At 42.8% G+C, this 16,716-nt stretch overlaps 1 protein-coding gene across 1 annotated transcript; it reads right to left on the bottom strand.

Annotated features, from left to right (window-relative positions):
- Positions 1 to 8,948: 8,948 nt before the first annotated feature.
- Positions 8,949 to 12,104, bottom strand: LOC126215261 (uncharacterized). Its single transcript, XM_049941942.1, has 4 exons — positions 12,043 to 12,104; positions 10,735 to 11,111; positions 9,482 to 9,667; positions 8,949 to 9,160 (listed from the first exon to the last, which is right to left on the bottom strand). The coding sequence occupies exons 1-4, from the start codon at positions 12,092 to 12,094 to the stop codon at positions 9,008 to 9,010; spliced, it is 768 nt and encodes a 255-aa protein (XP_049797899.1). The 5' UTR covers positions 12,095 to 12,104; the 3' UTR covers positions 8,949 to 9,007.
- Positions 12,105 to 16,716: the final 4,612 nt, after the last annotated feature.

The following is a 16,716-nucleotide window of genomic DNA, read 5'->3' as shown; positions in this document are numbered from 1 at the left end:
TCGTTTTGCCGGCCGTTATGGGCGAGCGGTTCTAGGCGCTTTAGTCCGGAACCGCGCTGCTGCTACGGTCGCAGGTTCGAATTCTGCCTCGGACATGGGTGTGTGTGACGGCCTTAGATTAGTTATATTTAAGTAGTTCTAAGTCTAGGGGACTGATGACCTCAGATGTTAAGTCCCATAGTGGTCAGAGCCATTTCAACCATTTTTTCTCGTTCGTTTTGATTAGTCTTGACAGACTCAAACACTTGATTCCTGCCTAGCTGTCGTCTCTTACGAAGATCTAAAATGTTCAACTCGTTCTACAATGTGATAGACAAATTCTGTATTACCTCAGCTGAATATTTTGCACATTTCCTCTGCTCAACATTCGCAATCGCGTATTTATCTTCGGCAAAATTTTGCAGAATTCAATGAGAGCAGAACGTTTTCACGACTAAACGTTCACTCTAAATGCCGCAGTCTTCAGCACGCCTAAAGATGAATCTACCCCACGGCAAGTCACGTGCTGGTTCTCACGTTTTAATACGTGATCGCGATGCCGCTTCGTCGACCAGCCGTTGTATCAATTGGAGAGAAAGTGAAAGACGCACATGGGCTGCATACGACAGCTGAATCTGGCTCCCCCTGAGCGGTCAATACTGTAACTGCTACTACGTTACGTGGGCTCGTCCAGTGATACGAATCAGACTGTAAACATCGCGGCCCGCAATTGTTTGCCAGTTGTCGCTATTCTCTGTAGCATCCGATACACGCCATTCATAGTATCTACCTCACCAAATATCAAAGTGCACAACAGTACAAATGTAGCCCCACAATAGCGCCAGTTATTGCTCCTCTTACCACCTGGAACCGTTTCACTGCTGTCGGCGTGTGTACATGTCCAGCTCTACCACTCCCCAGGTGCTGGGGAGATGTATACGCGAGCCGTTTGGGTTTTCTCACAATGCTATTGATGTCTGTATGCTTCCTGAGCTCCGACCACTCAGTACTGCAGACAAGTTACTTCCATACTTCGATACCTCACGGAATAAAAAAGTTTATACTATTCGTCACACAACATATGCTCCTCTTTGCGTGCCATCAATTGCAAGAATCTGGCTCTAATATCATGAACCGTTTATGAAAGATGCCCATTGTTATGACCACATAATTCCTGACGCACAGAGGTGGAAATGAGTGAATTAAGTTTGGTTGTCCACCAGATAGAGAAACCAATAACCCGAGAACGACATGAGATATCGTCATGCTCTCAATTTTGAATAAAATTTCGATATCTTACCTAACAGTGTCATTCAGTAATTAGAGAGACAAATTGGTGCGAGGAAAACTGTTAGTAGGGCAAGTTTGGTACCTCTATGACTTTAAATTGGCATCACTGGGACGAGCCCTGATCAGCTGATGAATCAACATTGTTTTGTTAATAGCTTCAAAAATACGTTTCAATTTGGCGACTCTGCTTGAAACGTCCACATTAGTTGAACAACATTCTGTTCTTCGTTTTTTTACTTGCGGAAGGCGAGAAGCCAGTGAATATATACTGTAGAATGTGTAAAGTTTATGGTGAACGTTCTGTGAATGATGCAAAATTTTACGAGTGGCTAGAGCAGTTAATAAATGGTCGCGACTCAGTGACTGACGAACACTGTTGTAGCTTACCAGTTCAACTCCCTCACTTGAAACTCGAATTGATGTGATTTTCGTGCTGACCGCCGTGTGATTGTGAAAATGATAGTTCATAAGGTTCAAGTTAGTACTGATACACTTCATAACATTATCTGTAACAGGCTGAAGTACCGCAAAGCACGTGCTAGATGGGTCTAAAAGGAGTTGACGCGGTTACACAAGGAAAAAAGGTTGGGAGTGTGCACAGAGTTAAAGGAACGTTATGAAAGAGAATATGAGCACTTACTCAACAAAATTTTGGCTTGGGGTGAAACGTTGGTTCACTATTATGACCCAGACTGAAAAAGACAAACAATTCAATGGAAGCACACCAACTCACCCGTCAAGAAAAAGTTCAAAACCCAAGCATCAGCAGGAAAAGCCATGTTCACGATGTTTTGGGAAGCTGAAGGTCCACTTTTTTGAATTTATCTGGAAGAGCAGCAGACAATGAACAGCCAGTACTTCTCGAACTTGCCTTTCAACAATGTGAAGTCAGCCGTGAGAGAGAGACGTCGTGGGTCTCAGATGAGAGTAGTGATTCTCCAGCAAGACAACGCGCATGGTCAAATTGCTCAACTAACTCCTGAAATGGCCTGGGAAGTACTGCCTCATCTCCCTTACAGTCATGATATAGCACGTGGTGATTTCCACTCATTTGGTGCACTGAAGGAAGCATTACGTGGGTACAGGTTCCAGGACGAGGACGTGAAAAGTTTGTGGGAAATTGGTTCAAACATCAAGATAAAGAGCTCTTTGCAGCCTGAATAAAAAAGCTTGTCGCTCGTTGGAACAAGTGCCTAAATGTTCAAGGAGATAATGTTGAGCCGGCCGAAGTGGCCGCGCGGTTCTGGCTCTGCAGTCTGGAACCGCGAGACCGCTACGGTCGCAGGTTCGAATCCTGCCACGGGCATGGATGTGTGTGATGTCCTTAGGTTAGTTAGGTTTAACTAGTTCTAAGTTCTAGGGGACTAATGACCTTAGCAGTTGAGTCCCATAGTGCTCAGAGCCATTTGAACCATTTGATAATGTTGAAAAGTAGGAAAAGCATTGTATTGTAAAAATAAACGCTTTTTTCTTCAGACTAATTTGTCTCTTTATTTATTGAATGACTAGTACATTTCACATACCGCAATGTACTAGCTAAAATGAAATGTACGTAAAGTTCACGAACTCCATTTTTATCTCTGAATACTCTAAAATTTTGTGTAGTGTTTTACTTCATTCTATGCAACGAAGTAACTGTGCTAAATATCGAAAATAATTTCAGTTCTTCATCGAGCAAAGCTATCAGGTTGTAAGTTGTGCAAAAACTAAATTTTTTCAGCGTATACTAGTTTCAAGATGGGATGATCCGAATTTCGTACCGGCTGGAAAGCCATCTCTCAGCGCAAGTTGCAGCAATTGACAGCAATATACCGATGACGAGATGCGGAAAGCACGTACCGCAAAGATCACGTTTGGAGTGGATGACTTACCACATTCTGGACTTCGTTCCTGCTCAGCTGTGCACTTTTTGAACTCGTCTTTTATTGACGACAGAAATGGGCTGATTGTTCCTCCATTATGCACGTCACCTCCAGCATCATTGATCATAAACCACGTTCTGCCTATGCCAGCTATGACGGGATCGCTGTGATATACAGCATCGCTGTCCTGTGGACCAACCATAGAGTAAATATCTCTGGAGTGAGCGTTCACAAAAAATGGTTCAAATGGCTCTGAGCACTATGGGACTTAACATCTATGGTCATCAGTTCTCTAGAACGTAGAACTACTTAAACCTAACTAACCTAAGGACATCACACAACACCCAGTCATCACGAGGCAGAGAAAATCCCTGACCCCGCCGGGAATCGAACCCGGGAACCCGGGCGTGGGAAGCGAGAACGCTACCGCACGACCACGAGATGCGGGCGTGGTTGTTTTCGGTATGATACGGCACTTTATAGTATTACAGAGCCTGACGAACATTTTTGCAGCCATAGTCTTGCAAAACGACTTGACAGTACGCTGGTGCTTTTACAAGTGTCCGAAAAACACCGAATTTGCCACACATTAGCGATTATATCCCTGCTAATTCGTCCTTTTTTTCTGCTATTTCTGCGTATTTATTTTCTCGTTTTTGCGACCTAAAGCACGATTTTTCTTACTGGTGGCAGTTTGAAGTATTTATTTAACGCATTTTACGCACTTTCTCCCAGTTTATTATATAAATAATAGACTGAGTAATCTATATACATAATCGACAAGTCACTGATAAATGCATGGCGGATAGTATTTACTGAAACAACTAACCATTCCCTTTCCTGTTCCACTAGCAAATTTACGAGAGGAAGCGATTGTTTGTAAGCTTTTGTTCGAGCCGTAATATATGTTATAGTCATAAAATCGTAGAAAAATAGGTCTACAGAATCAAGCCTTAATTATAATGCGTCTCGAAATTTTTAAACATATACAGTGTCTCTTACTAATATGATAACTTTAATTAGAGCTACACGGTAGGTACCCAGGAAAGTTACTATCTCTCCTTTCAGATATTTTTCTTTGCATCCGTAGCAACAACAGTAATTGACCATCGCTATTACACTATCAACAAAGGGTGAAACATAACAAAAACTCTTGATATTATAAACTTCAAACGCTGCAGAAAGTACACGCACAGCGAAGAAGTCCCGAAAATACGTGACAATCCTGGTTTAATGTTGACAACATGCGCAGAACGCAATGCTCACTCCAGAGATATTTACTCTACGGGACCAACCAGCGATTATTATCAACCTCCACAAAATGGGTGCGTGAGCTCGATGAAATTCTGCAAACGAATTGTAAGCAGTCAATTTCGAGGAGCGCTGATGAGCTAAAGTTGAATGAAGGAATTCGAGATAAGATGAAAAATACCATCTGCAATAAATTTTACGTTATCTTCTATTTTCTCACAATACTATTACGTTAAACGCTTACCATAAACAAACTACTAACAGCTTCTGAAGCACTATTATTTCAACAATAACAAACATCGAAATTTATAACAATATAAATGTGTCACATCAATGCTCGTTTGTGCAACCATAATTTGGAACGTATAATAGTCTCATGGTTGGGCAGCTGCTTGTGAGCTGATGGTGAGCATAAAACGAGCCCAGAAAATTTCTCGCCTCATTGATTTTCAACTGAAACGTTTTTCGTTAGTGATACCCCACTGAATACGACAGAAGAAAGTTTCGGATTTTTTAAAATGTCTGTAAAATGGGTTTTAACAATGAAAGCGTTAAATGACTGTGTTATTCTATTTACACCTACTTAGACCAATCATTTTTTTACCTACTGTAAATGTGACTATGAATTTATTTCAAAGAGGTGTTTCGACATGCCGGCCTCTGTTGCCGAGCGGTTCTAGGCGCTTAAGTCCGGAACCGCGCTGCTGCTACGGTCGTAGGTTCGAATCCTGCCTGGGGCATGGGTGTGTGTGATGCGCTTAGGTTAGTTAGGTTTAAGTAGTTCTAAGTCTAGGAGACTGATGACCTCAGATTTTAAGTCTAATAATGCTCAGAGCCATTTGAACTATTTTTCCCCGTACGTTTTGATTAGGCTTGGAACACCCAAACACTTGATTCCTGCCTAGTTGTCGACTCTTACGAATATCTAAAAAGTTCATCTCATTCTACAATGTGATAGACAAATTCTGTATTACCTCAGCTGAATATTTTGCACATTTCCTCTGCTCAACATACGCGGTCGTGTATTTATCTTCGGCAAAATTTTGCAGAATTCGATGAGAGCAGAACGTTTTCACGACTAAACGTTCACTCTAAATGCCGCAGTCTTCAGCACGCCTAGAGATGAATCTACCCCACGGCAAGTCACGTGCTGGTTGTCACGTTTTAATACGTGGTCGCGATGCCGCTTCGTCGAGCAGCCGTTGTATCGATATGGAGAGAAAGTGAAAGACACACATGGGCTGCATACGACAGCTGAATCTGGCTCACCCTGAGTGGTCAATACTGTAACTGCTACCACGTTACGTGGGCTCGTCCAGTGATACGAATCAGACTGTAAACATCGCGGCCCGCAATTGTTTGCCAGTTGTCGCTATTCTCTGCAGCATCCGATACACGCCATTCATAATATCTACCTCACCAAATATCAAAGTGCACAACAGTACAAATGTAGCCCCACAATAGCGCCAGCTATTGCTCCTCTTACCACCTGGAACCGTTTCACTGCTGTCGGCGTGTGTACATGTCCAGCTCTACCACTCCGCAGGTGCTGGGGAGGTGTATACGCGAGCCGCTTGGGTTTTTCTCACAATGCTATTGATGTCTGTATGCTTCCTGAGCTCCGACCACTCAGTGCTGCAGACAAGTTACTTCCACACCTCACGGAATAAAAAAGTTTATACTATTCGTCACACAACATATGCTCCTCTTTGCGTGCCATCAGTTGCAAGAATCTGGCTCTAATACCATGAACCGTTTATGAAAGATGCCCATTGTTATGACCACATAATTCCTCATGCACAGAGGCGAAAATGGTGTATTGGGTGTGACCGTCCACCAGATAGAAAAAACAATAACCCGAGAACGACATGAGATATCGTCATGCTCTCAATTTTGAATAAAATTTCGATATCTTACCTAGGAGGGTCATTCAGTAATTAGAGAGACAAATTGGTGTGAGGAAAACTGTTAGTAGGGCAAGTTTGGTACCTCTGTGGCTTTAAGTTGGCATCACTGGGACGAGCCCTGATCAGCTGAGTATCAACATTGTTTTGTTTATAACTCCAAAAATACGTTTCAATATGGCGACTCAGCTTGAAAAGTTCACAGTAGTTGAACAACATTCTGTTATTTGTTTTTTACTTGCTGAAAGCGAGCAGCCAGTGAATATATACTGTAGAATGTGTAATGTTTATGGTGAAGGTTGTATGAATCGTGCAAATTCTTACAAGTGGATAGAGCATTTCAAAGTTGGTAGCGACTAATTGATTGACGAACACCGTTCTAGCTGACCAGTTGCAATTTCAACTCCTTCATCTGATAGTCGAATTGATGATATTATACGTGCCGACCGAAGTGTGACCGTGGAAATGATAGTTGATAAGGTTCAAGTTAGTACTGGTGCACTTCATAACAGTGTCTGTGACAGGCTGAAGTACCGCAAAGCACACGCAAGATGGGTCCCAAAGGAGTTGACGCGGCTACACAAGGAAACAAGGTTGAGAGCGTGCACAGAGGTAAAGGAACATTATAAAAGTGAGGGTGAGCACTTCATCAACAAAATTTTAACTTGGGATCAAACTTTAGTTCGCCGGCCGAAGTGGCCGAGCGGTTCTAGGCGCTACAGTCTGGAACCGCGCGACCGCTACGGTCGCAGGTTCGAATCCTGCCTCGGGCATGAGTGTGTGTGGTGTCCTTAGGTTAGTTAGGTTTAAGTAGTTCTAAGTTCTAGGGACTGATGACCTCAGCAGTTAAGTCCCATAGTGCTCAGAGCCATTTTACAAACTTGGGTTCACTATCATGACCCGGAATCAAAAAGACAAGCCGTGGAGTGGAAGCACACCAACTCACACGTCACGAAAAAATTCAAAACCTAGCATCAGCAGGAAAAGCCATGTTGACGGTCTTTTTGGATGCTGAACGTCCAGTTTTTTTATGATTATCTCGAAGAGCAACGTACAGTGAACAGCCAATACTACTCGTATTTGCTTTTAAACAATTTGAAGCCAGCCGTGAGAGAGAGACGTCGTGGAACTCAGAGGAGAGAGGTGATTCTCAAACAAGACAACGCCTCATCCCCCTTACAGTCATGATTTAGCACCTGGTGATTTCCATTCGTTTGGTGCACTGAAGGAAGCATTGCGTGTTGAGAGGTTCCAGGACGATGACGTGTAGAAGTTTGTGCGAAATTGGTTCAAACATCAAGATAAAGATCTCATTGCAGCCGGAATAAAAAAAAGCTTGTGACCCGTTGGAACAGGTGCATGAATGTTCAAGGGGATAATGTTGAAAAGTAGGACAAGCATTGTATTGTAAAAATAAACGCTTTTTTCTTCAGACTAATTTGTCTCTTTATTTATTGAATGACTCTAGTTCATTTCACATACCGCAATGTACTAGCTAAAATCAAATATACGAAAGTTCACGAAATGCATTTTTATCTGTGAATACTCTTCAAAGTTTCATCCACCGTTTTACTTTAATCGATGCAGTGAAGTAACCGTGATAAACAACGACAATAATTTCAGTCCTTGATCGAGCAAAGCTATCAGGTTGTAAGATGTGCAAAAATCGAATTTTTTCAGCGTATACTAGTTTCAAGATCGGATGATCAGAATTTCGAAACGGTTGGAAAGCCATCTCTCAGCGCAAGTAGCAGCATTTGACAGCATTATACCCATGACAAAGAGGCGGTGAGCACGGATCGCTAAGATCACGTTTGGAGTGGATGACTCACCACATTCTGGACTTCGCTCCTGCCTAGCTGTTCACGTTTTGAACCCGTCTGTTATTGAAGACAGAAATGGACTGATTGCTCCTCCATTGTCCACGTCACCACTACCATCAGCGATCATAAACCGCGTTCTAGCTATGGCGACTGTGACAGAACAGATGTGATACGTAGCGCCGCTGCCTTGCGGAACAACCAGTGATTATTATCAATCTTCTCAAAATCCATCACTAATGGTAGTTTGAGCACGATGAAGTTTTCAAACGAATTCTAAGCAGTCAATCTCTAAAGTTGAATGAAGGAATCTGAGGCATCGTAAAAAAAAATATCATCTATGATAATTTTCACCTGATCTTCCATTTTCTCACAATACTCTTACGTTAAACGCTCACCGTATTCAAACCACTCATAGTTACTGGAAAGCCAATATTTCAACAATATAAAAGTGTCACATCAACAGCGGCAGATATTGCTCACTTGTGCTCCAAAAATTTGAGAACCGATAATAGTTTCATTGTTGTGCAGCTGCTTGAGAGCTCATATACATGATGGTCAGGTTAAAATTATCCCAGCGCATTTATCACCTCATTGATTTTCAACAGAATCTTATTTTGTTTGTGATGGTATGCCACTGATCAAGACAGAAGGATTTTTTTTTCTGAAATGTGTGTAAAATTTGTGTTAACGGAAGCATTAAACGAGTGTGTTCCTTCTAGTCGTACTTTGATAGACAAATAATTTTTTTAAGTGTTTTAAATATAGCCATGAGTTTATTTCGGAGAGGTATTTAGACAGACAGGTCATAGGGAAGGTGACAGTAAAAACATTATGCGGCATACTTTATAAGAATGCTGTATTTATTCATATTTTACACATAATGAGACTCCATTGATGGTTAGGCGACCAGTTGGAGGTCCCAAAGTTCCTGTCGTGCAGCCACGAAGTCTTGGTAGACCTCTGGGCTGGAGTACTGCTGGAACTTGTCCTCGTACCAGCCACTGGCCCTTCTCGCATTGAACTGGGCACTCTGCACGTGTGGGATGAGTTGCTGCAAAAACAACACGGTTATTGGTAGGGTGCAAGTCTTGTCTCTCTCTCTCTCTCTCTCTCTCTCTCTCTCTCTCTGACACACACACACACACACACACACACAATATTCATACTACCAGGTGGGAAGGTGTGTGCACCATTGTCCAGTATACATTCATATATAACTACAGTATCCTTACCAACAGGTGGGGTGGTGTGTACCAATGTCCAGAAATCATTACTAGACAAAACAGTTACGCTTTTAGCAGTTTCAGGACTTGCTGTAATATGCTTTGTGTTTACTGTGAATCACAAGTGCTTGAATTTGTCCGCTACCCACCTCTTCGCGCGTCTTCTTCATTATGCCCGCCAATTGGCTGTTGGCGGCTGAGAGGCCGGTGTCCATCAAGTTGTTGACCCAGGAACGCAGCTCCGAGAGTCCATTGCCGACCACTTCAGGCAGCTTGACATAGGAGTCCTCTGGGCTCCATTCGGAATACTCCACTCGACGCAGATTCCGTGAAACCTACAGTCATTGGGTATCATCACAAATGTAGCCTACAATGTATTATTGATATATATATATATATTTATTGATGTTAAGTGTCCCATCAAAATTTTATACCGACCATACCAACCAATTTGCTCTGATAACGCTAGGCAGTAGCAGACTAAAGGGTAGTGTTGCGCAACCTTTTGCAAACTTTTAATTTTTACGATGTTTACATTATTGCAGTGTCTGTGTTGTTCTGATTACGATGCAACTTCCTTTGGACATGCATGCATGTCCAAGGGAACAGACACTGCAGTGACAAGAGCTGTTATGAAACACATCAGTGAATTCACAGTTGCGAATATGGACTACCATCACCTGTAGAATTGAATGACGCAGTGAAATTTTGTGCAGCACCGGGACTCGAACGCGGATTTCCAGATTGTCGCGAGTGGTCGCCATACCATTTGGCTATCCGTGCACGACCTTACCATCGTTTCATTTACTCAACCCTCAAGGTTGAGGATAAGTAGACATCAGCAAAAACGAGTATAAAATATACATATATTTATAAAATACAAGTTTTAATTTATTGATGGTGTTGACAATATTAGAATCTGTTCCTTTCAAGAAGCACTTGGTGATGGATGTGCAGATGGAGGTGATGATCATGATGATAGCAGTAGTGTGATATGCACTAAAACACCTGACCTGAGAAAGGACAGGAGAAATTTGGAGGACGTAAGTTGAGTGGTTATATTCTAGTCTTAAATTATGGGGGAGTAATGCAGAAGATTGTTTTGCATGTAAAGATTGTACTAGGTGGTAGAGTAGGTGACACTGAATATAGAGTTTGAGAATGAATGCCTGGCTGTACTTCCGAAAACAATAGGTAAACAGTGGGTAAAAATCGGGTCGACAGCGTTGGACATGGCCACTATGAGTGCATTTCAAACTATATGGCCAAGATCTATCCCAATGGGAGGTAGCTGTGAAATTCCAGCTGCCTATCCAATATTGAATGTGTTTCCTGATAAAGGGCTACTTCTGGGAGTCTATAATTTACATGTGTCCTTTCTCTCAACCATTTTACTACATACCTGTGGGGTAGCTCTGCTGGTGGCTGAAGCTCCATCCTTTACAAGGGCGACCATCCGACGGTAGAGGGCGCCCAGGTATGGCAGTGCCGAGTCGTACGAAGTGGGTACCAGATGCTCAGGGTGCAGTGCGAGGTACTCAAAGTGCTTGAAGTAGTTGCTCTCCTGCTGGTACAGCTGCCTGAGCGTCCTGGCGGCCATCATGTCCACGGTCATACCCATGTCGGCGAGGTAGGCCTGCAAGGCGCTCTGCACCTGCTGTTTGACGGCGGTGGCGTTGCTGATGGAGAAGTAGACGCTGTGCTTTGGAATGGGCAGGGGGACCGTCGCGTTGGCGAACGCCTGGGGCAGGACATCCACGGCGGCTGCCGCGCTGGAGCCTGGAAACAAATTCAGGGCGGCATGTCCAGTCACTTCTGATATCTATGATAGTTATTCTGTATCCAAGGCCTCTCACTTACAGCAGATACACAGTTAAATAGATCAAGTATTTGGCTATATGTTGCTCTGACAAGTTTTCCTCACATGGCTGATAAATGGTTGTCTTCCCAGAGTATGTCCAAGTTGATAATTCCGTTTACATCTCTGGCCATGTGAGTTGGGCGGGCCGTTATAACTCCCTTCATTCCAACCATTATCCCAGTAGGCTGAGATTGGATCTGATGGGGCTATAGTTTTGGGAGGGGTTTCCGTAAAGAATTCTTGGGACCCTCAACCGGAAATGTCTTTGAGGGTACTATCTGTATCGCACTGCTATTTATAGCTGACTTCGACTATCCCGCTACGCCCTTTGAAGCTGTTTTGCTATTCGTATCCCAAACTCTCCCTCTGTGAAAGGCACATTGTCTCAGGGTTTTCCACCTGAGGTGGATGAGATAATCTTGAAGACGTTAATAAATTTTCTTTCTCGAGCACAACCCCCCCCCCCCTTAAATTCAAACTTTTGCCGTCTCTCTATTAGGTTTTGCTACATCTTTATTCTGATAGGCCCCTTAATTACACAGTGCCAGATACTTGACGTGGCACAGTATTGGTTTCGTCGCATTTCATTAGAAGCATTGCTCAGACTCAGCTGATTTGCTTGGAGTTTTCATTCTGGTATGTCTTTGATGATGTTTCCTCGATATCACTTCCACTGAACGGTCTACCCTCACGTAAGACATGCCACATCCACACTGCCTGGAACACAATCGTCAACTGATATACGACAGAGAGCAGTGAATAAAGAGACGTTCAGTTGAACTTATAATGCGCGTTCAGCAGAGGCATGATGTTGTAATATGAAGTGTTAGTGTGCTATGACAGACTCACCCTGGAAGACGGCCAAGAAGGCGGCAGCAGCGATGAGACCTCGGACGGCCATTGTGTCTGCAGGGTTGACGAGTGTGAAGATGCTCTCCTGGACGTGTCTATATGTACCGTACCGCAGGCTGGAACGTGCGTCGTCACTTATCGATAGCGTTGTAATCACGAGATATCTCAGCTGCTCTCGCAGATTAATGGGTGGATTAGAAATGTAATCTGCAATGAGATGTGGTTCTTTTTAACACTAGACTTTAGGTTATCCCTGAATGAACATCACGTGCATGATAATTTTTTTAGCGTACTGAGAAATAATCAGCTGCAATCTTCTGCGACTGCTGAGCAGGCCAATCTTCAGAGAAGAAACGGGGGCCTGATGTTTTTTCACTTGTTCAACGTGTTGATTGACGTTATTAAAAAAATAAACTCTCAGAAGGAGGTATTTTGTAGGAGACCAAAATTTAAAAAAAGCTACTAATCGTTTGTTATCGCGTTTTCCTCAATAATGATTTTTATTTTGCTTCAATAAAACACTTCGTTTTTTCTATGTCGTCCTGATAAAGTTTGATGCAGCCTAACAACATGAAATATTTTTCGTAAAATACAGTTCTGGTAGACATGATATTTTTGTTAGAAAATTTGCGTACCAGCAAACTATGAGCAAGGCTCATGAGGTTTCGATTTTTTTTTAATTTTTTAACTCATCCGTCATCTAAATGCAGCGTGTCCATCTCAGAGAATCATTTGCAGCCTACATCTCCAATTATTTCCGGTATGTATTCCTGTCTCTATCTTCCCTACAGTTTCTATCCTCTATGGCTCCCTCTAGTGCCATGGAAATTATTCCGTGATTTCTTGACACGTGTTCCATCATCTTCTGTTTCTGTTTGTCGTTGTTCTCCATATGTTCCAACTTTCTGCGGAGAACCTCTTCATTAGTAATTTTCAACATTTTTATACGGTAACAAAATCTCAAACGTGTCGATTCTCTTCCTTCACGATTTTACCACAGTTTTAAGTGTTACCAAGAAAAACTAAATTAGGCCTAGGTAATTTTTTACTTTGTCGTAGACACATATCAGCTGTTCTGGTAGACATTAATATCCCCATGCCGCAGTAACATAGCCCACAGTTAGAGGAGCCTATGCGAAATGCCTTATGCGTCTAGAAGTGTAGATGGCCTGTACCATATTGCTTTAGTCCCTGTAGAGGCGCATATACAGAAAAAAACGGAAGACCTCGAAACACTAGAGGTAGAACGTTCATATGCACAGGACATGTACATTAATATATTCTGCAGAAGCGATTAGCATTTGAACCATGTCGATCCCCAGGCTCAAGATCAACATCGATATCGCGGCGCTCCACCAGCTGCGGCTTTCGTTGTCGCTGTAAACCGAAGATAATGGATCAGTGTGGATTGAGCATTCGTGCAGGGTTCCTCGCAGGCGTATGGGCGAACCTTACCGTCGAATCAGTGAGTTTGAAAAAGGGAGCATTATTGGCATGAAAGACTGTAATGTATCCATCCGGGAAATTGCTACTCGTGAGGGGGACGAAGTGTTTCGGCAGTGCAACAGCTATGTGCAGAATTGTTCACGGAAGGTCGTAGAATACGTCAAGATGGGTCTTGTCACACCACCCAGACGACCCCCCGAGAAGATGGACATCTCATGCGAATGGCACTGCAGGACAAATCTGCGTCCTCCTCGGCTCTGGCGCAACAGTGGAACACTGTAAGACTTCGTACACTGTCAGGGGCGACAGTTCATCGCCTTTTATTACTGTATTGGTTACGTGCTCGTCCACTTCTCCAGCTATGTCTGACAAATAAGCAGAAACGTGCTAGACGGCAGTGGTGTGTGGGACGACATCACTGGTGACAGGAATGGCATAAGATAGTGTTTTCGGACGAATCCAGGTTCTTTCTGTTCAAAATGATGGTAGACTCTTGGTTTGCTGCAGACAAAGAGAGCGGCATCACAGTGACTATATTCATACAAGACGTACAGTGCCAATTCGAGGCCTTTTGGTGCAGGGTGCTATTGGGTGCAACCACAGATCACTGTGGGTGCGCGCCATTTGCCATTAGGTGCAGTTTTTCAGCAAGACAATGCACTACCACATGTTGCTGCAAGAACACGTTGTAACCTCCCCACGTAAAATAATAGTTCACCGCAACCTCTCAACAGAAAATGTTAACATAAATAATATTCACGCCAAGTGTAACCTCCCCATACGAAATATTTTATAAATATTATTTGGTTAATGATTCTAATTTTAGTGTAAGCTCAGAACAAAATTTGGTTCCCATTTATTGTACCCACAAAATTCTTTTCTCATTTAATGTAAGCTCGAAACAGAAAAAATTCCTAAACTTCGTAATAAAAAATAAATTCAGTAACCTGGTAGAATGTGGACGACAGCAGCGCTGCGTCATGGCCCTGTAAGATCATTCTGAATAAAAAAGGAAAAATTCTTACCTCAATAAAAACGGCGAATATATCTGCTCTTACAATAGCTCTTTTGCGGCACAGCTCTGTGCAATGCTGGCCTATATATTTGTTATTTATGAAAGGAAGCAAATGATTTTTCTTTTACAACAATCGGAATGATCATGCATTAAAAAAAAATTAAATTCTTTAAATTGAAATGAATGCTTGTTAGAAATTAGACAAAGATTATTATTAGGACATTTTTAAAAGATTTACATGTGAGTTTACATAATGTTACTAGATATGCGCGAGGCTGCTTTTTTACCTTATACAATAATACTCAGGCTCCGGCATCGCTGCACCGCGACCGGCCCAGCGAACATGATACACCAGACAGAACTGACAACCGCAGACTGGCGACTGCTCGCTAGCAACAACTTACTGCTACTGCTACACAGTTCGTACTGCAGTCAACACTGCTCTTTGGTCTCAGATTCTCTTATAGCTTACATATCGCAGGTAGCGCATACCTCTTACAACGTGCCTTCTTGTTGTCACAGGATGTCAGCCGTTTACACTGACCCGCCAGATCACCAGAATCGTCACCATTCTAAAATGTGTGAGATATGGTGAATCGACAGGTGCAGTGCTGAAGACCCAATGTAAACCGCCACAGATGAACTTTGGAACCAGGTGAATGCAGCATGGGTGGCTACACCACAGGACGCCATTCGCGCCTTATACGCGTCGATGGCATCACGCCCTTGCCCATGGCGGACCCTGTGCCTACAAGGCAACGACCCCTCATGTTGAACCAGGATGACTGAAATGCTAATCATGTTTGCAGAGCATATTGCTGCAAATGCCCTGTGAATATGAATGTCCTGTCTGTAGTCGTTGAAGGTGTTCTGCTTTTTTCTGAACATGAATGTACTAAATACTATATACTAAATACTTTTGGCCGGCCGTTGTGGCTGGGCGGTTCTAGGCGCTTCAGTCTGGAACCGCGCGACCGCTACGGTCGCCGGTTCGAATCCTGCCTCGGGCATGGATGTGTGTGATGTCTTTAGGTTAGTTAGGCTTAAGTAGTTCTAAGTTCTAGGGGACTGATGACCTCAGATTTTAAGTCCCATAGTGTTCAGAGTCATTTCAACTAAATGCTAAGTTCTAAATGTTAACTACTAAGCAATAAATGCTATGTGCTAAATACTGCATAGTATATACGGAAGAAATCGAAATAGAAATGATTCTTGGAAGGACTGACTCAGCATATAGAAAAGTCAAAACAACCTTAAGTGTAAGGGAAAGCGTGGTCACATTAATAGTGCAGTGGTTTGTCAACTGTTAAACGCAGAGGAAAAAGCGGAGAGGTGGAAAGAGTACAATGAAGGCCTCTATGGAGGGTGTAATTTCCTGATGACTTGACAGGAGGAGAAACTGTAGTCACTAAGGACGACAGGGAGGATCCAGTATTAGAGCCAGAATTTAAAAGTGATGTGGAAGACAAGGGAGCAAATAAGGCCGAAGGCATAGATAACATTCTGTCAGAATTTCAAAAATCATTAGGGAAAACGGCAACCTAACGAGTGTTCAAGTTGGTGTGTATAACCTATGAGACTGGCGACGTGCCATCAAACTTTCGGTACTATTACCATCCTCACTAATTGGAAGACAGCAAAAACAGCCCCAAACCTATCGGACAATCAGCATAATATCTCATGCGTCCAAGATTCTGACAGGAATAATATACAGAAGCATGGGAAAGAAAATGAAGGATCTCGTGGTTGAAGATCAGTTTGGGCTTAGGAGAGGTAAAGGCAACAGAGAGACGTTACTGACTTTGTGCTTGATAATGGAACCAAGGCTGAAGAATAAAATCGAAATACCATCATAAGACTTGTCTATCTGCGAAAAGCGCGCGACAGTCCGAACTGGGGCAAATTGTTAGAAAGTCTGAGAAAAATAGGAGTTGGCTACAGGGAAAGACGGGTGATATACAGAATGTACAACAACAGTCAGTCTGGAAGTCCAAGGACGAAGTACTTAGATGAAAAATAGTGTAAAACAGGGATGTAGTCTTCTGCCCCTGCTGTTCAATATATACATCGAAGAAGCGATGACGGAAGTGAATGGGAGGTTTGTAACACTATTATCGATATTACCTATAATGCTCTTATCTACTGTAACTTCTTTGTCTTTTTTTACTTAATGTGATTTCTGTATAATATCCTCCTTGATGTAACATGCA

The sequence above is a fragment of the Schistocerca nitens genome, chromosome 12 (genome assembly GCF_023898315.1).
Source record: "Schistocerca nitens isolate TAMUIC-IGC-003100 chromosome 12, iqSchNite1.1, whole genome shotgun sequence".
Classification (NCBI taxonomy): Eukaryota; Metazoa; Arthropoda; class Insecta; order Orthoptera; family Acrididae; genus Schistocerca; species Schistocerca nitens.
The sequence above is the reverse complement of the archived record's forward strand: the minus strand, read 5'-3'. Positions and strand labels throughout refer to the sequence as shown.

Bases quoted from the DNA above. Each gene is read 5' to 3' on its own strand.
- LOC126215261 (XM_049941942.1), bottom strand. From the start codon at position 12,094: ATGGCCGTCCGAGGTCTCATCGCTGCTGCCGCCTTCTTGGCCGTCTTC. The intron at 11,112-12,042 runs GTGAGTCTGTCA...ATTTGTTTCCAG, and splicing joins CTTCTTGGCCGTCTTCCAGG to GCTCCAGCGCGGCAGCCGCC. The intron at 9,161-9,481 runs GTGGGTAGCGGA...TTGTTTTTGCAG, and splicing joins TGAAGAAGACGCGCGAAGAG to CAACTCATCCCACACGTGCA.